The sequence below is a fragment of the Tenrec ecaudatus genome, chromosome 3, assembly GCF_050624435.1.
Source record: "Tenrec ecaudatus isolate mTenEca1 chromosome 3, mTenEca1.hap1, whole genome shotgun sequence".
Classification (NCBI taxonomy): Eukaryota; Metazoa; Chordata; class Mammalia; order Afrosoricida; family Tenrecidae; genus Tenrec; species Tenrec ecaudatus.
This window is the reverse complement of record NC_134532.1, coordinates 154,893,531-154,915,962: the sequence shown is the minus strand read 5'-3', so window position 1 is coordinate 154,915,962 and position 22,432 is coordinate 154,893,531. Positions and strand designations below refer to the sequence as shown.

The following is a 22,432-nucleotide window of genomic DNA, read 5'->3' as shown; positions in this document are numbered from 1 at the left end:
CCCAGGGAAATCAGAGATAGCATGGATGTGGCTAAATATGGAGAAGAATCTTCCTACATCTTGAGCCATAGTGGTTGAATTGAATGTAGTGATCTCAATTGTCATATGTCTTAGTCTTAATTCTCAAAGAGGTCTACTCCCTCTTTTTCTTCTTTCCTGACTTAAAAGCCCTTTGACAACCACACAAGCAACATTTTACAACAAAGAAGGTAAAGATTGCCACACAGGCCAGTAGAAAGCCAATCACATCCAAAGAGTGGTATTGGAACCAATTGAGGTCAAGGGATGCTGGACGAAGGTGCTTGGCTCCTTTGTGGCGCATGACAAACTCAATCCAGAAGACAGCTCTATCCAGGGGCTTCACAGGCTGATCATGATGAATGGCTGATAACCTCATAGCATTCTCTTTATAGCTGAAGGAAAAGCAAAGTGTAAACCAGAAAAGATAAATACATCAATTTTCATTGATATATTCTGCATTCAGTATAAAATTAAATACTAATTTCATCTAAGATAATGATAGAGCTGTGAGATTACAAGCTAGAATTTGTTGAATGCATAGGAATTCAAGATGTTAAGAAAATAACATTACAAGAGGACATGTATTTTTAGGTTTGAGAATGGAATGTGTTAAATCATAAAGGCAAGACAAAAAGAAAAAAAGTTAAAATCGAGTGTCTGGTTTTATAGCTATCTATTAAGAACCTGTTAATGGGTCTGGTGTCCAAGGACCAAAATAATTCCACAGTTCAGAAGTAGAAGGCAGGTCGACAATGGGACCTGGGGACATGTCCAACCAGGGCTGATCAGGAGTTGGTATTGGCCAGAACTTGGTATTCATTTTGTGTCAATGATTTAATTGATAAAAGTGTCCCAGTGTGTTGACTAAGTTTGAATTCTGATTCTGACACTTCATCGTCAGCTTTGGGCAAATTATTAATTCTCAGTGCGCCTCCTTTTCCTACCTCTTTGCTAAAATGGGATACCTGTGGACAGTGCTCTTTATATGATTTTTGTGAGAAATAATAGTTGAGCTTTAAAAACTTAGAATTGTTTCTATCATGTAAAAGATACTCAGTTGTTGTTGGCTTTCATTTGTTTGTTTGCTTTTTGCTGTTGTTATTATTGCTTTAGTAGTGTTTTAAAATCTGGCTAATGGTCAACATTTTAAGACCCTGAAGTAGAGGGTTTTTGTTTTGTGGTTGGATGAACAATGATTATTGTTGAAGATGAGGGAATAAAGGCAAGTGTCTATGACACTAGCAAGAGTGAGTGGGGAAGTTCCCATGTAATTGAAAAAGTACACTGGGATGGCTGGGTGTTTTAGAGTGTTTCACTAATCCTGAGCCATTTTGCAATATAATATGGAAATATGATAATGAGGAAGTCACTTAATACAAGTAAAGGGCCTTACTGAATGCTTATCACATGAAAAACATTTGATATATTTCAGCTAATAAATCATCTTCCTTTTTCAACTCTACCATTGTATTTATTAAAAATTAAAAGATATATAAAGGTATCTATAGTAGAGATGTCAATGTATGGAAGTCCCTAAATAAAAGTTATATTCTTTTTAAAAAGTAAAAACTAATATGTGCTTTATGTAGTAATCATTGGGAATGCAATTGGTTTGCTAAAATAAAATAATCATGCTTTAAAAATGTAAATGTCCATCGCTGTATTACTATCAATATTTCCCTGAATTCAAAGTATTCTTAATTTCATTATGACCCAAAATGGGAGATTACAACTTAGAGTTATGATGATAGTAATGATATAATAAAAAGGCTGGATATAAAACCAAATAGTTTTGGTATCAGAAATTATGACTTTGGGTTTTGACAAAGATTGAAACTCACTAAATGGGGAAAAAGTTGCCACTTTCATAAGTGGTGCTGGCAAATTAAATGTCCTTTTATAGAAAAGAAACAGCATCCATACCTCATGCCAAAAAACCTAAAAATGATTAAGTCTAAAACAATAAAATGCAACATAAGTGGATCATAATAAATTGTTGATACCACTATGAGAAAGGGTAATTCCAGAACCCATAATTGTGATCATTGGGAGCCTATACATCATTCAAGAGGGGGGCAGTCATTCAAACAGAACAAGGGGACATGGCATACTTTAAAGACAGAAATGGTGTGCATCAGTGTTGTATCTGTTGACAATATTTATTCAGTCTGTATGCTGAGCTAGTAATTTGAGAAACTAGACACTATGCAGAAGAACACTGCATCAGATTTTTTTAATGGGCCTACCTATGAATTTGCCCAAACCAAAATAATAAGTCAAGAAGAGACAGGGAAACCAGAAATGGTAACCGGGAACCCGAGGAGGTAAAGGAAGCAACTAACCCCTTGCAAGGGGCAAAACCAATGTCATGGACTAATTGATTGTGGAATATATTTGCTACTTAAACTCTCACCCAAAGCACAGCAAAGTGCTTTCTAAAACTCTATTTTAACTTGGAAACAGTAACATTCCAGCATATACTCTCCAAATAAATTGCAAGATCTTTGAAATAGCACAAAACAATGACAATCAAAAGAACTGAAACTAAGCCATATGCTCTGCCATTGAGTTGACACTGACTCCTAGCCATCTGATTGCACGGGGTAGAACTGCCCCTTTGAGTTTCTGAACTGAAATTGTACTTGTGATTTCTACGGAAGTAGAAAGCCTTGGCTTTCTCATGAGGAACTGCTGGAGGTTTCAAACTGCCAACCTTGTGGCTTACAGCCCAACTGGTAACCCCTGCTGCTAAAAGGGCTCCCTACGAAAAGAACTGACATTGTGCACATGTTTGCTTACGATGGGTTGGGTCGTGTGTCTTTATTTTTCAGTGAATTTAATTATTTACATTTTCTGTCCTACTACTTTACCATTTATTAGGGAGGGGGATAAATAATTAGGTTAGAAACTTAAGAAGTATTAAATGTAATAAGAAATGTGAGGTTGATTGTATCATGTTAGTTTTCTAAAAGCAAGCTAGGTTAGAAAAGTTTAAAACCTTTAATGAGTGTCATCCTAAAAGAAAATCACACAAAGTATTATTCTTTGAACATTCATGGACTGCATTTCAACTTGTGCTTCTCTCAGAATTCTTCCAATTCCAACTTCAGTGTTTTGTCTCCTCCTCCTTATGCTATATCAAGTTTCCCCATCATCTCCAAACCTTTGAGAAATCATCCACCACCATCACAGAAAAACCCAAACCAAACCAAAGGAAAACCTCCATTGAGAACTACTTACGATGGGTCACTGACGACTGTCTGTAAAGCATTGAGCAAATCTGTACTTGTTAGTGTGTCTATGTCCACACTCACTGCTGCCCCCTTGGCCTTCATGTGAACAATGTTATCAGCTTGATCTGCAAACATGGGCATGCCCACCATAGGGATCCCGTGGTAGATAGCCTCATAGATCCCATTGGTTCCTCCGTGTGTTATAAAAGCTTTGGTTTTTGGATGACCTAGGAATGGGTAAATTTTGACAAGATTATTCATTGTATACCTTAGAAATAAAATGAAAACGGAAATATAAGGAACTCCATCAGGCAGTTTTCTAGAAAACAAAGTATCATACTCATTAAACTACATTTAAATTGCTTTACGAACTCTTACAGAAAGCAGCGAAGTCTCTTGAGTATCAGGTGAGGCTGTTTCATGGGAGAAATGATGTGGCTGAAGGCTTGAGAGGTGGGTAAGATGTTGTGTTGCAGAAATTGAAAACAAGTATTCTGGATGAAAACATCTATGTGAGGAGGGGGAGGTATAAAGGGAAGAAAGACAGAGCCTGCGATGCAGGGGGTCCAGGCCAGCATGGACTGTGTTGGAGGGGTGCATGGAAAGCAAGGAGATACCTTATTATCAATTTTTTCACCACTTCACCATAGAGACTTTGTTTATTGTTCAGCAGAATGTGAAATATTTCTCTGTCAGTGGCAAGTGTAGGTGTGAACTGAGAGTCTGAGGAAACAGAGCGATGATCCTGGAAGCTATTAAAAACTCCAGGGGGTTAAATACCTTGTTTCTGCCCTTAAGGATTATGGCTCTGTGAGGAGACTGCTTAAAAAAATAGTGGAAAGCTGCCATTATCTCTAGTTTCATTGTTCTGTGAAGCTTTTGATACTGACCCCTCCTGTATAATTAAATGGTATTATATTTTATCTTCCCTCCTTCTCTGAATTGAGAAAATACATACAAGGAACTTTTATGTTTGAGCTTTTCAAAATAAATGTTCAATAATTGGTTTACAGGTGGCGCTGATGGGCCGTTGCTCCTAATTTCAGCATTTGTCCCCTTGACTTACCAAGAAGGTCATTCTGAGGAAGCCACTTATAGAGCCTAGTATTGGATCCTAAGGCACTTGGTTTCTTGCCATCATATCGCCACAGCACCTATTAATATGAAGGGATACTTTAATCCATGAGTTGAATATGAGTTAGAATCTTAGAGGAAATGAGAACAAAAATGTTAAGGAATTACAACTACAACCCTGAAATAAGTAGGAATACCCACCTTTATGTGCGATCATGAATGGAATGTAATTATCAAATGAAAGACAAACTTTGTTGATGGCTGTATACCTTGCTACTACTTCGCTATGATGCTCAAACTTCACACTGTGCCTATTTATATATGCATTTGTCATCACAGTGTTAATGGTAGTAAAATAATTATTGACTCTAAACATAACAGGCATAATTTTAAACAAGATTTTGATAGCTATAATTAGGTTAAAATGTGACATCTTATTTTATGTAATTATACTTTTAAAATTAATAAATCATTGTATTGGGAGCAATTACATATATTATAAAGGTCCATACACCCATTATATCAAGTGGATGTATGCAAATATTGCCCTCAGTAATATCAAAACATTGTCTTTCTTCTTGAGTCCCTGGTTATCTTTTATTTTTCCCCTCCCCCTTCCATCCTGCCACCCTTACAAAAGTTTAATATATCATGTATTTTTAATCATACATATCTTATTCTGTTCCTTCTTTCCTTTTACCTACAATCCTGATATCCATCCCCCTTGATAGGGGTTATTTTGCCATCATTGCTATCATTTATCCCTCCCCACCCTATTCTGTTTCCCTACCCTCTTGAAGTCGTTAATCCCATTACTGTTTCTGAGGGGTTTGTCTATCCTGAATACCATGAATTGAAAACTCTCATGTATACCGTTGTATGTATGCTGAACTAGCTGGATTCCCAGGTAGGACTGAGATCATAATAGTGGGAGGAGGAAGGATTAAGGACCTAGAGAGATGTTGTGTGTTTATTGGTGGTGTAATTTCCCCTGGATATATCTTCTTTTCCATCTAGTCCCTCCATGCTGGGATGGGCAGGAGGAAGGTCAAAGGAAATAGATGAGTGAAAAAGGAAGCAAGACTATATATAGAGGTCCAAACATAGACATGCATATATGGAAATAATACATAATTCCTGGAGCAGTGACCCATGTACATCTATTTATAAGGGAATACATTGAGGTCGTGGACAGACTTTGTGCCGCTACTCAAGCTTTCTCTCAACACAGTTTTCCCTCTAACATTCTCTGCAGTGAGTGATGCCCACTTGCCCAACAGAATCACTGAAGACAATCTGGGTGCACCAGCCAATGTGGTTAAGAAAGCTGATGGTGCCAGGCTATAAAAAGGTTTAGTGTCTGGGATATTAAAAGCCTGATGCCAAACAAGAGGTCATCTAGCAGGGAATCAATAAGGTCCACATGGAAGAAGCACAGCAGCCGGCATGATCATGAGGTGTCTAGAGAAACAGGCATGAGGAGTTCAAAAACAACCTCCTTATCGAGGTGAAGGAGAGGGGTCGAGATGCAGAGCCCATCTGGGGATAATTTTAATATCAAATTTAATCTGTATTTTGACCCACTTAGAAGTTGTTTCTATCTTTTAAAAAAAATGAAGGAGAAATACATGTGGATAAGCCTCTGGTAAATCCTCTCTAACCATAGACCAGGATGTGAATCCTCTTGCTAGCATGCAGAGGGCTTTGGAAAGTGGATTGTGGCAGATGTAGTTATCTTAAAATTTAACACCTTATCATGTGATTTCCTTTTTGACTCATTTTAAAGTTGTTATAATTTTTAACATTTTTAATTTTTTTTCAATTGACTCTTTTAAATTTTATTTTGTTACTATGGTTAGAATTTTGGATGGTGGTGGTGATGTTTTTCTGTATATAAAATTCAGGATAGGTACATTTATAGAGACAGCAGCCAGATTAATGATTTTTAGCAGAATGGTGAAGAAGCTTGTGTGTGTGTGTGTGTGTGTGTGTGTGTGTGCGTGCGTGCGTGTGTGTGTATGTGTGTGGCAGAATGTGAATAACAGTAAGTGCAAGAAAGAAGAAAATGTTCTAAAACTGATTGTGGTAATGATTGCATAACTCTACTTGATATGATTCAAAGAATGCACGATATGATATGTAGATTATGTGCCAATAAAACTTTAAAAAGTATAAAAGTTTAATTCAATATTATTCTTTATGTTTCAAATATTTATCCATTTTATAGAATATTGTCTGAATTAAAAAATTAAAAACCAAAATGTCATATTATTATTTTACTTATCAAATACTTTTATTGAGGACTCTTACCTCTCTTATCAAATCCATATATTCATCCAATGTGTCAAACATACACATGTTGTCCTTATCATTTTCAAAGCATTTTCTTTCTCCCTGAGCCACTGGTATCAGCTCCTCATTTTTTATCCCTCCCTCTCACTTCCTCCTTTCTTCATGAACCCTTGATTTGTTACAGGTTATTATCTGCATATCTTACATCATTCTCTGTCACTCTTCATCCACTTTTCTGTTGTTCGTCCCCCTGGGAGTGGGTTATATGTGACTCTTGTGATTGATTCCCCCATTCTCCTCTCACCTTCCCCTTATCCTCCTGGTATCTCTGTTCTCACTGTTGGTCCTGAGGGGTTTATCTATCCTGATTCCTTGTGTTGTGGGCGCTTAATCTGTAGCAGTGTGCATGGTCTGGTCTAATTCAATATGCAAGGTAGAATTGAGGTCATGATTGTGGTGGTGGTGGGAGAAGGCATTGAAGAACTAGAGGCAAGTTGTTTCATCGGTGCTGGATGGCACCCTGAAAATATCATATTATTTTAACATTTGAACAGATGTATTTTTGTTTTCATTGGAAACGGGATAGATTGGAGCTTTCATAAAATACCCGTATCTACCTTTTGTGGAATCTGGGCAAGGGCTGATGCAATGATATGGGCCCGTTCTTCTGTGATGTTTCTGATCATTGACCCAAGGGTGAACACCACAATACCATGTTTCCCAGAGCTCTGGACAAACTCTTCCATTTCCTAGGAAGAAAGAAATAGCTTCATCATGAAACAGGAATAAAATAATGGAAAATACTTTAAGATTGACCACACACAATTTAAATGCAGAGGAAAATCAAATGTTGATAAACCAAACCAAACCTCTTACTATAAAGTGAATTCCAATGTAGGAGAGCCCTACCTGCCACAGAGGTCAGAAAGATGAGACTTTCTACTCCCATAAAGTTATCTCTCCCTACCTTCTTCTAGGGAGATAGGCCAGCAGGTGGTGTTCGAAAGTCAGGGGATAGTTGTTATTTTGGGGAGTGCCTCTGTGGCGCCAGAACCATAAAGGAAAATGTTCAGCTAGCCACCACCGCTGAAAATGGTGATAGTGAAAACATGGCTGAGCTGGAAGGCAAAAATCTGTCATCAAATTCATGCTTTTATTTGCCCTCGGACAACATCTTGAGGGAATAGATCCAATTAGGTGAAGGCTGAGTGCTATTGGAGATAAAGATTCAACAGGTTATGCGGTCTAACAAGTGACTTTAATGCAGTAGTGGAAGCACTGAGTAAATCAACGGTGGAAGTCATGGAAATAAGCGATGATAAAACTAATCTCTGAAGATCTCCAAGCAAATCCCTCCCAGAAGTGACTGATGAGTATTAAAATGATGTAGGAGAACAACAACACAGGCCTGTTTAATATGAGGGCTTCCTAAGGGATGCAGTCCTGATGTCCTCAGAAGAGTGGTTATAGGGGAAGGGCGAGATTTTAAATATGCAGATGATCACAACCCTTAAAGCATTTAAGGGATCAGTATTTGTCGTGTTTGATAACAAATTGTTGACAATTGTTGACAAGAAGTTGACAAACATCTTGATCGCTCAGACGTTTGCAGAAACCCATGGCGAGAAGAATAAAGGCACAGACCTGTTGGTACTTTTCAAGGTTGATTTCTTTGTTGAAAAGAATGAAGAAAGAAAGCAAAATAAAGTAGAAGCAGAGTTACAAGAGCAAGAAGAACAGCAAGTTAGCAGAAGATGCTGAAATGAAGTCTCTGGAAGAAAAGATGGGCTGCTTGCTAGAATGTCCCAGGTGACGTGGATCATCATATCTGTAGGGCAGATGAACATAAACTCATTGCAAGTCATGGAGGAATTGAATGGATGCTTTGTCACAGGAGCAAATAGTGGAGTATTTTATGTAAAAAAAAAAAAGTGAAAGAAGTATTGGATATAGCCTGAGGTGCTAGTAACAAAAACTTACAAGTCAAAAACACAGAAGAGACATGGGAAGCACTAGAAGGAGAGGGGAGAGCAGCACTGAGAAAACTGGAAGACCAATGAAGACCCCTGAACAAATGGGAAATGAAATTGCGTGGGCGGTGTTGGCAAAGGTAAAGACAGTTTCAGGGCAAGGAAACGAAATTTGATTGTGAGGATGAGTGTGGTGAACATGGTGGTGCTTCCGAACCAGGGACAAGTGAAAGCGAGGAAGCAGAGAGAGAAGAGCCTGCGTCCACACAGCAGAACATAGAGCAGGGGACCAGTAGTTTAATGAACCACTGTACTTTCATTTCATTTGTATTTTAATTTGATTTTCTCTTTGGAGCATTTAAATGAGAAAATTGAGTTAGGTCCACTTCGATATATCATACAATAAATTATATGCTATATAAAAAATAGGACACCACCCTCCAACAACCCAACCAATTAAAAAAATGACAGTCCCACCCTATTCTACAGGGTCCCCATGTGATGGCACCCACTCAATAGTAGATAGCAGCCTGTACCTCCAAGTAGATTCGAGACCCCAGCATTTTCTTTTGTTTTGTTTGGCTATAATTTTTATGGAACGGGTTCTCCAGAGTTTTCTTCCGTGGCCCCATGGAGTTGCTGGGGACCAACAACCTTTACTTAGTTTGTTGTTGATGTTAGGTAATGTCACGTGAGTTCATCTCAGAGTGACCTTTTGAAGGAAACATTGACACGTCTTTCACCAGCCACACGATTGCCATATTTGAGTTCACTGGAGCACAACTACGTGAATTGGTCTCCTACTGCTCTGCCTTTCTTCTCAACCCTCCCGCTTGAGCAGGAGATGTTCTCTACTGATAAAAGTCTGTAGAAGGATTCATCAAAGCAGGTTCTTAACTCAGCTTTCCTCACATGTAATAAAAGCACACTGTAAATAGTGGCTGTGCTTACCCGCTAACCAAAAAGTAGGAAGTTCAAGTCCATGTAGAATGAAAAGCATGGTGATCAAGTTCAGGGAAAACAGCCAGTGGAAATCCTGATACATGTGGATCACCAGGAGGCAGAACCAATTAGAGAGCAAGTTCTTGGTGATAGTTTTACCTAAGCACCTGTTGATTCCAGCAAGGTTTCCAGAGCAGTCGTTCCTTAAGGAGGCTTTAGGGTCTCATGCTTTGACTGTGAGCACTAAGGACAAGTTAACTGTGTGGGGTGATTGCAAATCTATATTGCTTTCAGTAGCACAACCCCTTATGTCACACTTTAAACCTTTTCATAGTTTCTCAACTATTTTCATAAAATGCATAATTATTTCCTGGAGTTAAGGATTTCTTTCTGTTTTTAGAGAAGAGAATTTCTAATATTAAGAAAACATTTTAGTTTTGACACCTCTGTGAAATAGTCCTAAGAGCCCCACTCACAGGTTAAATAAACGAAAAATCGGAAAAGTTTGAAAAACTTAAGCAGGGCCTCTTACTCATGTGATGCCCACCTATATGGATCCACTTTAACAAGCTCCACAGGTTTCTGTTTGCTAAAGAGTATATTCTTGATCTGTTGGAAACTCAGTTTAATGACAATTATATCTGAAGTGACAGACACAGATTAAATGACAAATTGTATTTGTAGTAATAATCAAAATAGCAATTATTTGCAATAGTTAATATTCTTTTAGGATAATTTCCTTTGTCATATTGAAGTGTTTCCTGTTAATGCCTTCTACTTTCCATGTAACCACCACAGGCTGGTAGTTCTACAAGAATAGTCCTAGTTTCCCATCAACTGGTGCCTGCAGCAAAATTCTCGTCTAAAAGGTCATCCATTCCAGTGTTGCTCCTCCACACACCAATTCAGTGATTGCATTTTGAGTGTTCTCTTAGAAAATCTTTTCCTTAATTTACTCTTTCCAGCGACCCTCTCCTATACCATCTACCACGTTGCTCTTCCTCTTGTTCCACTAACGTGAAGATCATGGGGGCTGCCGTTGATATTCTAGCTGACTTCCTTTTTCCTTTCCCCTTCTAAGGACTGTCTGTTCCTGTGCACCATTCCCTTTAAATTTCAATTACTGTACGTTACTTTCTATGAACCCTCCTTTCATTCTTACAACACTTTTCACATTTTATTTTCATTACTTGCTTTAGTTCTATTTTTTTTTCCAAGAGGAGTGTAAGGTATGTGAGAGCTTGAGTGATTTGGGAGGGAAAAGCCATGTCTGCTTCGTTTCTTTGTTATCCAGCGAGCAGCTGGCTCACTGGACACATGGTTGTTGTTTTGTTGAATACCATTGAGCTGGTTTCTGACTCTTAGTCACTCTGTGCCCAATAGAAAGGAAAATGCCAGGTTTGCCCTGGATGCCTGGAATCTGACAGTAACTCTGAAAACAGGCTTTGAATGCACAGCGCTGTCTTATGTGTTGAATTACGCAGGCTCTAATTTATCAGACCCCACTCTCAAAGTCTCTCAGTCATTCCATTTCACTGTCAGGCTGTACGTGTGGTCACATGGATATCCATGAATTTTTAGTGTGCGGGTCGCTTTGTCCCCAAACCCACCTGAATCACTTTGCGACACATTCTCAGCTAGGAAGGCAGAGTCATTTGGAGAAGAAACTAAAGGAACAGCAATGGGAGTACCTTGGGCAAGGGCTGGGCAGGTTTGCAGTGCAGCCCTCCCACAAAGTCAAAGTGCGGCAAGAAAGGGCGAGGGTATTCAAAATCCCAGTAGGTTCGAATCAGCCACATTTCCGCTTTCCTCATGGTCTCAGATAGTGTAGTTGGTCTTCCTGAAATTTGAGTCCCGAAATCAATTAATCATGCCATACCCATGAAGACACTTTGCAGAAATACTCTCCAGTTTCTGTAGTTTTGCAAAGCAGGCCTTTGACCCTTGGCTGTCCAACCAAACTACAGGCTTTGTCAATATCCTTCAATTCCTAGTACCAACCTAGTGCATTTGAGACCAGTTAAGTGCTGAACAATATTTTATCATTAAAGGAAACTCTTTATAATTAAGAGCTGAAAAATTTTAAAAGCATGGAAAATGATGCCGATTGAATTTTAACACTTCATCAATACACATAGTTTTAAAAAGATACAGACTAGTAATTTGTATGTTAACCATCCAGCCATGTCATAGGCCTGTCAGAAAGATGGCTTACAAGTATGTAACAAAGAAATGTGGAATTGTTACAAACCCTAAGGTTCCCTAAGCACAGTGATTCAGAATTACATTATTTTGATTATGACTATTTAGCTAGAAGAACAAAAGATATTGAAGACCTAAATTATTCTTTTTTGAGTCTGAAAGACTACTACTCTAGTTACACAGAATCTTGAGGAGGTAATACTGAAAATCTTTTGTTAGTAAATAGGGAAACTGAGCAGCACAAAATAATTTTATTGATGGTCCATAGATATTTATGCTACCAGCAAGTCTCACACTTTAATCTATGTATCTCTCTTCATCCCTTCATTGAGTTTTATAAAGGTGAAAAGTCTAATGAAATGGATATATAATTAATTAACAAAATTCTAAGTTTGTTTATTTTGCGGTTTCTGACTTCCTGGAGTGTCCTGGTCTAGGGCTCACAGGATTCTTCTAATTAATTCTATATTGAAACCATTTCCATAATATTTATAAGATTGAATCATCTTTTTATATTTTCTCCAAACAAAAATTAGATTCCTCTAGCTTTTTACTTACACAAATTCACCTATAAAGACACAAGGAAATTGGTGCTGTAGTCTACTTATAAAACATGACTTACCTAGTACTTCACTGTAAAATTGATCCCACTTTTTCTCATTCAATTGCTGGAACCAAAAGTCAAAGTAAAGCACATATATCATATTTTTTACCCTCTCCATGAATGTCATCCGATCCTGTAATTCTGACAAAATAACAGGTACGTAGGAAGGAGGCATTAAGAGTCCTCCACTATACCTTTCATAGGTATAGCCCATAGTGAACCGGACAGTGTACATAAAGGGTATATTAAGTAGCTCAGCTAGCAGTTCACCACAAGGACTGACGGCATCGGCAAACATGACATCAAACTTTGATTCTTGTAGTTTCACCATAAGTTTCTTGTTCAAAACTACTTCTTTACAGACTCTTAAAATAGCATCATAATATCCCTGAATTGATTCTTGTATTACTGAAAAATATGCAAAAAATGAATCTTTTGGTGCATCATATACCCATTTCTTAATCCATGTCATGAATAAAACCTCCATCTCATCTTTAGTAAGAGCTGTAGGGTAAACCTCAAATTTGATAGAAGATGGTTTGTTGGAACCAATAAGAACGGAAGACGATGAGGCTAGAACAGTCACCTCATGGCCCCTCTGAGTAAGTTCATCCAGTATTGTCTTGATATTGAGCCAATGGCTGTATTCTGTTGGCCACACCAGCACTTTCCCACAGGTTCCACAGCTGAAGTAGCTACTCAGTTGAATCAGCAGAAGAACTGAAATCCATTTCATACACATCTTGGTTAAGTAAAATCTCCTTTCAAATGACTGTTCCACTGTGTCGTGGTTCATGCTTAAATCCTCGGAGAAATCAATTAAGAAGTTAAAATTCAACTCTCACAGGTCAAAGTAAACACATTACATGGTTGCAGAAAGGGGTGCCACGTGGTACAAGCATAGAGTACGTTGACCTTACTTTTTATGAGTGTCCTTAGAATCACCCATCCTGAATGCTCCCACACAGCTGAACGTCTGTAACAGCATGTGCATGTTGCCTCTGCTGTAGAATGGATTTGAGACCAGAGGTAAGGGAACGGCCACTTGTCATTGCAGATACTGTGACACAGAATTAGAGACTAAGTGTAGAGTGTCATCAGCCTTTTTCGACATACACTAAATATTAAAGGCTGTTTCACGTAAAATCTTCATGCACAATTCATCGATTTCAAGTGTACCATTCAGTGGTTGTTAATACATACACAGAGTTGTATAATCACCAACATCTATGATGAAAATAGATTATTTTAATCATTCAAAACCAAATTTTATAGTCCTTAACTATCACCCCATAGTCTTCCTATCCTTCAGTCCTAGAAAACTATTCATCCCCATTAAGTTGATATATATTTTTCTATTTTGGACCCTTCATACATATAAAATCTTACAATCTGTGGTGTTATGTGATTTTTTTCATTAAAAATGTCTTTCAAATCTTAGGTATGTCAAATTTTGTACAATATATTATTTCTTATTGCCAAATACTGCATTTTCACACAAAATACAAGCGCTTTTCATGTTTGCTTGCCAAGCACTACTTCTCTCCAGGTATTTTTCTGCTTTGCCAATTTTTGTTGAACACACTTCTGTTAAAATTAGAATTTCACATTTAAATAATACCTCCCAATACCAGGAAGCAGTTGACAAAGAAGTGTGTTACTTGCATGAAAACATCTTACTATATCATTGTACGGATATCCCAGTTTTGCTCATACTTTGATCAGTTGATAGATGCTTACGGTTGTTTCGACTTTTTTTTTACTCTCATCAACAATACTTTTAAGGAACGTTCTTTTGTGAATTTTGTGTGGACATACGTATTCATTTCTCTTGAGAACATGCCTAATCTGTTTAACATTATACCATTGCTTTTCCAAAATGGCTTGCGTGAGGGTTCCAGTTTTCTCAGCATATAAAAAAAATTCTTATTAAAATTGTTGTATTTTTGGTGAAAAAAATAAACATAGCAAAACAAATACCCATTCAAATAATCCTACATGTGTGGTTCAGTGATCTTGGTGAAATTCTTCACACTGTCTCATTCTTGCTATCTGTACCACATTCACTTAGAATTCTGAGAACCCTTATTATCTGTATGGGCTATAGCCATTCAAGCCAGGGTGAAATGTCTGCCATTGTGAATTTTTTCTGATAACAAAGACCCTTGACCTTCAAGAAATGTCTATGTGCCAGAGTTTTCCATGGAACATGGTGTCAGTTCAGGACTCACTTTGCTAATCTCAAAATAAAACCTCAGGGTCCATGTAAGTATCGATGTAAGCTGCTGAATATGAAATCATTTTCTAAGGAGGTAGTTCATAGTGTATTCTCTTCGACATCGAGTATTGATTTGCAGAGTGAATAATTTATTTTGCCCAAAGGTCATAGGCTGGGTTCTTTAGAGAAATGAAGTCAACGAAGCTCACTTGTAAGTCAGGTTGGTGAGTTCCATATGGCCATTTCAACAAATGACTAAACTCATCAGAAAAATAGAGTGTTATGGAAGGGATGATTGGTGTCAGAATTAGTGAAGAAATTTGGAAGGTGGCAGTATGTCTGACCTGTGCCTCCCAGGAACTGTCCTTGAGCTGATGTTACGTTTTATTTGCCTTCTCCCCTGTGAAGTCCGAGGAGGGGAGCTGCCAGCTGTACACCATTCTTGCAGTTATGTGACAGGAATAGACTCTCTGTGTCTGCCTGTAAAGAACTGGGGCTGAAGAAGCACCCTGTGATCCACTGTTTGTATACTCATGACTCTGATTTCCACAAAAATTACAACTATTGAGAGGATGAATATAATATTGCTAAGAGTGTGGAAATGAGGATGCCGAGGTCCACCCACAATACATTTAAAATTACTATTTGTATTCATTCATAATTCATTCTTATAAGTTATAGTCAACAACATTGAATGGGAGTCTTAAGGACTGATATACTGCTTGTGGTATAGGCTTGAAAGCTGACTTGACTATAAAATCTATTTGAATCAACTCTTGTATCTCTGTCCTATTCTCCACAAATTTTCTAAATTTCATTGTTAATTAGGATTATTTACTTAGTTTTTTTTAATTTCCCACTGATCCACTAATATACTTACTATTCAGCTTTGTTTGGTTTCTTCACATGTCACTCTTATTTTCCTGTGATTGCTCAGTTTAACATTATTTGACTTCTTTCCTGCTCTGACTTTATTTTCTATGATGGGATTCCTGATTAATTTTCAGCGGGCTTGTCTTAGGGACTTTGATCTTTGCTCTAAGCTTTTGGGCACTGCCACTCATGCCTCCCTTATAATATTTACCCATTGCCCATGATTTGGTTCTGAACCTTGGCAGCCTCACTTGTGTCAGGGGAGAACTGTGGTCCATAGCGTCTCCAAGGCCTATGGCACCCCTGGTAAGTTCTGAATTTCCAAAATTTTACTTAGCAGCAGAGCAGATTAATTTTTAAGAAAACCTTACAGTCAATAGTTAATGTTTGCATGACTGAGATCTCCTTTAACAAACATAGGGTTGTTTTTCAGGGACTGGTCTCCCCTGACAAAAGTCCTAAGTACGTAAGATGTGTCTCATCATCCTTACCTCTAAAGAGCATCTGGCCAGACTATTTTTTTAATACTATGTTTTTTTCTTTTAAGTTTTATTGGCACATAATCTGCATCACATAATTTAATCATTCAATCATGTGAAGAGGAATTGTACAATCATTACCACAATCAATTTCAAAACATTTCCTTTTTTACCCCCATGACTAAATCACCTTTAGTTCTAATGCTCCCTCCCACTCCTGCCTTCACTGTTTGCTCCTGAAATCCCCTCACCATTCCCATCTATCCCCGACTCACCCTGTTTCCCCTAAAAATCCTTGCCTCAATTAACTCTATGCATTCACTCCTTCTGTGATTCATAAACTGTGAAATACAACGGAAAAAATAAAGAACAAAAAGAATGAAGTAGTAAGGACAAAACAATAGCAATACAAAGATAAAAACACCATAGTGAGCAGGCAAGAAAAGTTTTATCCAGTCCAGTCAGGATTACAATGATTTATGTTTGATAGTAAGGCTGTCCCAGACCGATGCCTGTGGCTGGGGACTACAGATGAAGTTGGTAGTAGATAGTCCCCAGCCACAGGCATCGGTCTGGGACAGCCTTACTATCAAACATAAATCATTGTAATCCTGACTGGACTGGATAAAACTTTATAATTGGACAACTGACCTCCCTCTAGACCTGACATGAACTTTTCTAGGAACAAGGATCTCTTAATGATCTTGGCTTTTGGAATAATGGTAGAGGTCTTTTCTTGCCTGCTCACTATGGTGTTTTGGATTCCCACTCTCCTCCACAGCCTTCCACAAATTCAGTGTTCACAATTCAAGTTCTTTTCCCTTTGTCATATTTTACTTTAGTTCTTGTCATCCTTGGATCGCTCAAGCTGGTGTGCTTCTTCCATGGGACTTAGTGGACTGAGTTGATTCCTCGCTAAGATGACTGCTCATTTCAATACAAATCTTTAAGACCACAGACACTATTCAGATTGATAGCTGGGCACCATCTGCTCTCTTTACCACACTTTGCCGTAGTACCCTTTCTTCAGTGACCATTTGATGAAGGCAAGTATCGAACCAGGCCATGTTCTCAGAGCTTACAGTGCCTGTATTGGGGCTAGAGTTAAGTAGGAGCCCACAATCCACCTGCTTGCCCATGGAATATGCGTGACTGAGGTTTACTTTGTCGGTTGTCTTATGACAAAATCGAACTCCCATATGACCCAGTACATTAGCACCATCAGCAAACCAACCAGCAAACAATCAATGAAACAAAGAAGAAACAAACAAACAAACAAAAACTAAACTAAAGGCAGGAAAACAAAAAGCCATATAAAGACAAAAGTACAACTCTGTCAATCATCTGGAGTCTAAGGCAATTGCACTGATGACATCAATTCTCCCAATGACACAGCACTCTGGACACTGTTGGTATGAGGACTCGGTGAGTACAGATCCACCTTGAGCCGCAGCCCATGAGTTGCTGCTCTGCAGTGTGATCTCCATTCCATTGAACTCGGTCCTTTGTAGGAGGCCTGGTGCCAGGGGACAACTTCCTGGCTCAGTTCTTGCACGAGCAGTTCCTTACCCAAAATATCAAGACCTGTCATTTCAATGTAAGGAAGGTATCGAGGTCCTAAATATATGTTGATTTTAAGTCCCTTTCCACTGGACATTCACCAAACCAGCGGTTATCCCTAAGGTCCAGTGACCACCACTTCTACAGTCTTGGGGTGGCCCATCCCTGCTTCCTTTCCCTTCTGAATACCTCAATACTCAGCCCCAGTTTGCAGATAACTTCAGGCCAGGGCTTAGTTCATTCAACTGCACCTTTTTGTTAAGTCCTTTTCCTGTAGTCCCTGCCTTATACCATGCTGCCATCACAGTCAGCATCCAGTGTCATCATGCTGTTTAGTCTATGGCATCGAGGGTTGGATCGAAAACCTTTCGTGGAGTCTACCCAGGAACATACAATCTGGTCCATTGTTCCCCTGCCCCCAGGTTCCCTACAGTGATTGTTTAGCATCCTTTCCCCATATGAGGTTAACTTTCTCCCTTATCACCCACTATACTCACGAATAGAACCATCAATGTCTCCTCCAAGGAGTGGGTGTTTCCTTCTCCTGATCCTAGTGTGGTCTTCTGCCAAGGATTTCCTTTTGATCCTAAGTGGGGTTGGTGGGGGGAGGGCTTGATTTGACGCAGCCCTGTCTCCATACTGTACAGCCTCAAGTGGATGGTCATTTCTCATTTCCCCCTCTTGAGGAAGTAGCCCCAGTGGTATTGCTGGATCATATGGGATTTCATTTCTTAGTTGCTTTACATTTTGCCATATCATTTTCCATGGTAGCTGTATATATTCACAATTCTACCAACAGTGTATACCTGTTTTAATCTCTCAACTTCCTCACCAACGTTTGTTGTTTTCTCTTTATTGGTTTGCTTTAGCACTGTGGGAGTAAAGTGGTATCTCACTGTGGTTTTACTTTGCTTCTCTATGGTGGCTCGTGACCATGATTGTTTTTTCAGGGTTTTCTTAGCCATTTGTATTTCATTTTGGTTCAACTATTTGTCAATATCTTTTCTCATTTCTTAATGTGGTAACTTGCTGTTTTCTTTTTTTCATATTTCATTTTCCTTTTTAAAAAACAATTTATTAGGGGCTTATACAACTCTTATCACAATCCATATATATACGTACATCAATTGTGTAAAGCACATCTGTCCATTCTTTGCCCTAATCGTTTTCAAAGCATTTGCTCTCCACTTAAGCCCTTTGCATCAGGTCCTCTTTTTTTACCCTTCCCTCCCCCTTCCCCTCTCCCTCATGAGGCCTTGATAATTTATAGATTATTATTTTGTCATATCTTGCACTTTCCGGCATATCCTTTCACCCCTTTTCTGTTGTCCGTCCCCCAGGGAGGAGGTCACATGCAGATCCTTGTAATCAGTTCCCCCTTTCCAGCCCACTCCCCCTCTACTCTCCCAGTGTCGGCCCTCACACCCCTGGTCCTGAAGGTATCATCCACCCTGGATTCCCTGTGCCTCCAGCTCCTATCTGCACCAGTGTACATCCTCTGCTCTATCCAGACTTACAAGGTAGAATTCGGATCATGGTAGTTGGAGGGGAGGAAGCATTTAGGATCTGGGGGAAAACTGTATTCTTCATTGGTGCTACATTGCACACTGACTGACTCATCTCCTCCCCTAGACCCCTCTGTGAGGGGATCTCCAGTGGCTGACAAATGGGCCTTGGGTCTCCACTCTGCACTGCCCCCTTCATTCACTATGGTAAGATTTTTTTTTTTTGATGATACCTTATACCTCATCCCTTTGACACCTCGTGATCACACAGGCTGGTGAGCTTCTTCCATGTGGGCTTTGTTGCTTCTGAGCTAGATGACGCCTTCAAGCCTTTAAGATCCCAGACACTATCTCTTTTGATAGCCGGGCACCATCAGATTTCTTCGCCACATTTGCTTATGCACCCGTTTGTCCTCGGCAATCATATCATGGAGGTGTGCAGCCAATGATATGATGACTTTTTGTTCTTTGATGCCTGATAACTGATCCCTTCGGGACCACGTGATCACACAGGCTGGTGTGTTCTTCCATGTGGGCTTTATTGCTATTGAGCTAGGTGGCCTCTTGTTTATCTTCAAGCCTTTTAGACCCCAGACACGATCTCTTTTGATAGCCAGGCACCATCAACTTTCTTCGCCACATTTACTTGTTCACCCGCTTTGGCTTCAGCAGTTGTGTCGGGAGGGTGAGCATCATAGAACATCAATTTAAAAGAAGAAAGTATTCATGCATTGAGGGAGTGCTTGAGTAGAGGCCCAAGGTCCTTCCGCCACCTTAATACTAAACCTATAAATATAGACACATAGATTTATTTCCCCATCCTCATATATATATATTTGCATGTACCTGTATTAGTCTAGACCTCTATAAATACCCTTCGCCTCCTAGCTCTTTCCTCTATTTCCCTTGATTTCCTCCTGCCCCACCATCATGCTCTGTCCCCACTTGTGTTACAGCTATACCTCTTCTTTACGTAACCTTATCCTTGATCATTCCCTACCAGGCCTGCCACTCCCCCCTCACCACCAATTTGGATCCCATGTTGTTCCCTTGTCCCTGGGTTTGTTAACACCACTTCCTAACCCCCTACCTACCCCTATCCCAGGTCCCCCCAGAGCTGTCGGTCCCGTTGTTTTTCCTCCAGATAGTTCAACCAGCCTGTCCTATTCAGACAGACCTGTGGAGACACTAACATGCACGAAAACAAGACAGAGGAAAACAAAGCAACAGTATACAATCAGAAAATAAAACAACAAAAACAAACCACTGACAAAGAACAAAACAAAACACTTCACAAAAGAAAAGCTTGTAGTTCGTTCAAGGATCGTTTGCTGGCCCTTTGGAGTGTTTTCCAGTCCAGTCTGTTGGGGCACCACACCCTGGCCCCAAAGTCCACTTTCAGCATTCCCTGGGAACCTTGCCACTCCATTCCCTTGCTTGTCCACTGCACTCCCCAAGTGCTTTGCCTCGGTGTGGTGGGATCAGGTCAGGTGCAATTCCCACACTGTGTCTCCGGTGCTGTCCCCTGTATCGCCCTAAGTCACTGAGGGGCATCATGTCTCATAGTAGGGCCAGCCATGTTGTTCTCTCTGTGGACTGGCTGCTCTACTCAGGAACATCATCCTCACGGCCTCGTGGCCCAGGCTGTGTTCCACTGTCTCCTCCTGCCCCTTCATCTGCTCCCGTGTACTCTGATTAGCTATGTCCATCTCCCGGAGCTGCAGAATCAATGTCGTCCTTTGAAACAAATTCTTTTCGGGGGAGGGGCAGGAATCCACTTAATTTTTGGTGCTGGGGCCAGCCTCCCAGACCTCTCCACTGGTTCCCTACTCCACGCCGGGATATTGCATTCACACCTTGTGGCACTGGGTTGAAGTGTGGTCGCACTTTCCCTGTGGAGATATAAACAATACCCTCCCCTTGGGTGGATTAGTGCCCCATGCCCCCACTTCCCTTTTCTTCCTTATATTCATCCTTTTATTTTCCTTTCCCCACCTCCTCCACTGTTGTCTACCATGTGCATCCCTGGTTTTGATCTGGTCTCTGCCATACTACACAGTCTTCACCCCAGAAATGCGTGTATACAGTAGTTTTTCCCCTATGCCACTTTTGCATTAAAATTTTTTTTTTTCTTAATACTTACCTCAGCGGGCTCATGTTGTACTTGTCCTTTTGTGCCTGACTTACTTCGCTTAGCATGATTTCCTCCAGTTCTTCCCATGCCGCTATGTGCCTCATACTTTCATCACTGCTTTTTAGTGATGCGTAGTACTCCATTGTATGTATATACCACAGTTTTTTAATCGAATCATCAGTTGATGGAAATTTGGGTTGCTTCCAACTCCTTGCAATTGTGAACTGTGCCGCAATGAACATTGGAGCACAGATGTCTGGTCTTGATTTGTTCCTTGCCTCTTCTGGGTATATGCCCAGTAGGGGGATTGCTGGGTCATATGGTAACTCTATTTCCATCTGTTTTAGGTATCGCCAAATTGATTTCCATAGTGGCTGTACATACTTACAGGCCCACCAGCAGTGGATGAGAGTTCCTGTCTCCCCACAGCCCCTCCAACACTTGTTGCTTTCTGATTTTTTGAATTGGGCTACCTTTGAGGGTGTCAGGTGGTACCTCATTGTTGTTTTAATTTGCATTTCTCTTATGGCTAAAGATCGGGAACATTTTCTCATATGTTTTTTGACGATTTGGATTTCTGCCCTGTGAAACTTCTGTTCAAGTCGTTTGCCCACCGCTCAAGTGGGCTATTAGTTTTTTTCTTTTTGCAAGCTAGCAGAGTATTGTAGATTTTAGTAATAAGGCCTTTGTCTGTTGTGTCATTGCTAAAGATGTTTTCCCAGTCTGTGGACTCTCTTATTACTCTCTTGGTGAATTCTTTAGATGTACACAAGTGTTTTATCTTCAGTATATCCCATTTGTCAATTTGTGCCTCCTCTGTGTTTGTGTCCTTCCCTATTTCTGATAGCCTGTGTATTCCCTGTGACAAAGTTCCCAAGTTGGTCCCAATTCCCTCATTGATGGCCCTAATAGTTTGGGGTTTCACTTCAAGGTCTGTCATCCACCTTGAGTTTATTCTTGTGCATGGAATGAGATAAGGGTCTTGCTTCATTTTTCTGCATGTTGATATTCATTTTTTCCAGCACCACTTGTTAAAGAGGGCATCTGCTTCCCATTTGATATTTTTGGGGCCCTTATCAAGATCAGCTGTCTGTATGCTGATGCTTTTATTTCTGGGTTCTCAGTTCTTTTCCATTGGTCTGAGTATCTGTCACTGTACCAAAACCATGTAGTTGTGAGAACTGTGGCTGTATAATATGTGCCAAAGTCAGGTAAAGCAAGGCCTCCCATGATGTCCTTCTACTTCAGGAGTTCTCTGCTAATTCTGGGCTTCTTCCCTCTCCATATGAAATTGGTAATCTGTTTTCCACTTCTTTGAAGAAAGA

At 39.7% G+C, this 22,432-nt stretch overlaps 1 protein-coding gene and 1 pseudogene across 1 annotated transcript; one reads left to right on the top strand and one right to left on the bottom strand.

The window, feature by feature from the left end:
- Positions 1-133: 133 nt before the first annotated feature.
- On the bottom strand, positions 134-13,080 carry LOC142443632 (UDP-glucuronosyltransferase 2B31-like). The gene is made up of 6 exons (XM_075544941.1): positions 12,357-13,080; positions 11,224-11,372; positions 7,238-7,369; positions 4,321-4,408; positions 3,262-3,481; positions 134-413 (listed from the first exon to the last, which is right to left on the bottom strand). The coding sequence occupies exons 1-6, from the start codon at positions 13,078-13,080 to the stop codon at positions 134-136; spliced, it is 1,593 nt and encodes a 530-aa protein (XP_075401056.1).
- LOC142443090 (lupus La protein homolog pseudogene) lies at positions 7,730-8,680 on the top strand (annotated as a pseudogene).
- Positions 13,081-22,432: the final 9,352 nt, after the last annotated feature.

Excerpts from the sequence above, each read along its gene's own strand:
- LOC142443632 (XM_075544941.1), bottom strand. The coding sequence starts at position 13,080 with ATGTGTATGAAATGGATTTCAGTTCTTCTGCTGATTCAACTGAGTAGC. Across the intron at positions 7,370-11,223 it reads CTGCCCAGCCCTTGCCCAAG|GAAATGGAAGAGTTTGTCCA; the intron begins GTACTCCCATTG and ends CTTTCTTCCTAG. Across the intron at positions 414-3,261 it reads ACAGTCGTCAGTGACCCATC|CTATAAAGAGAATGCTATGA; the intron begins GTAAGTAGTTCT and ends CTTTTCCTTCAG.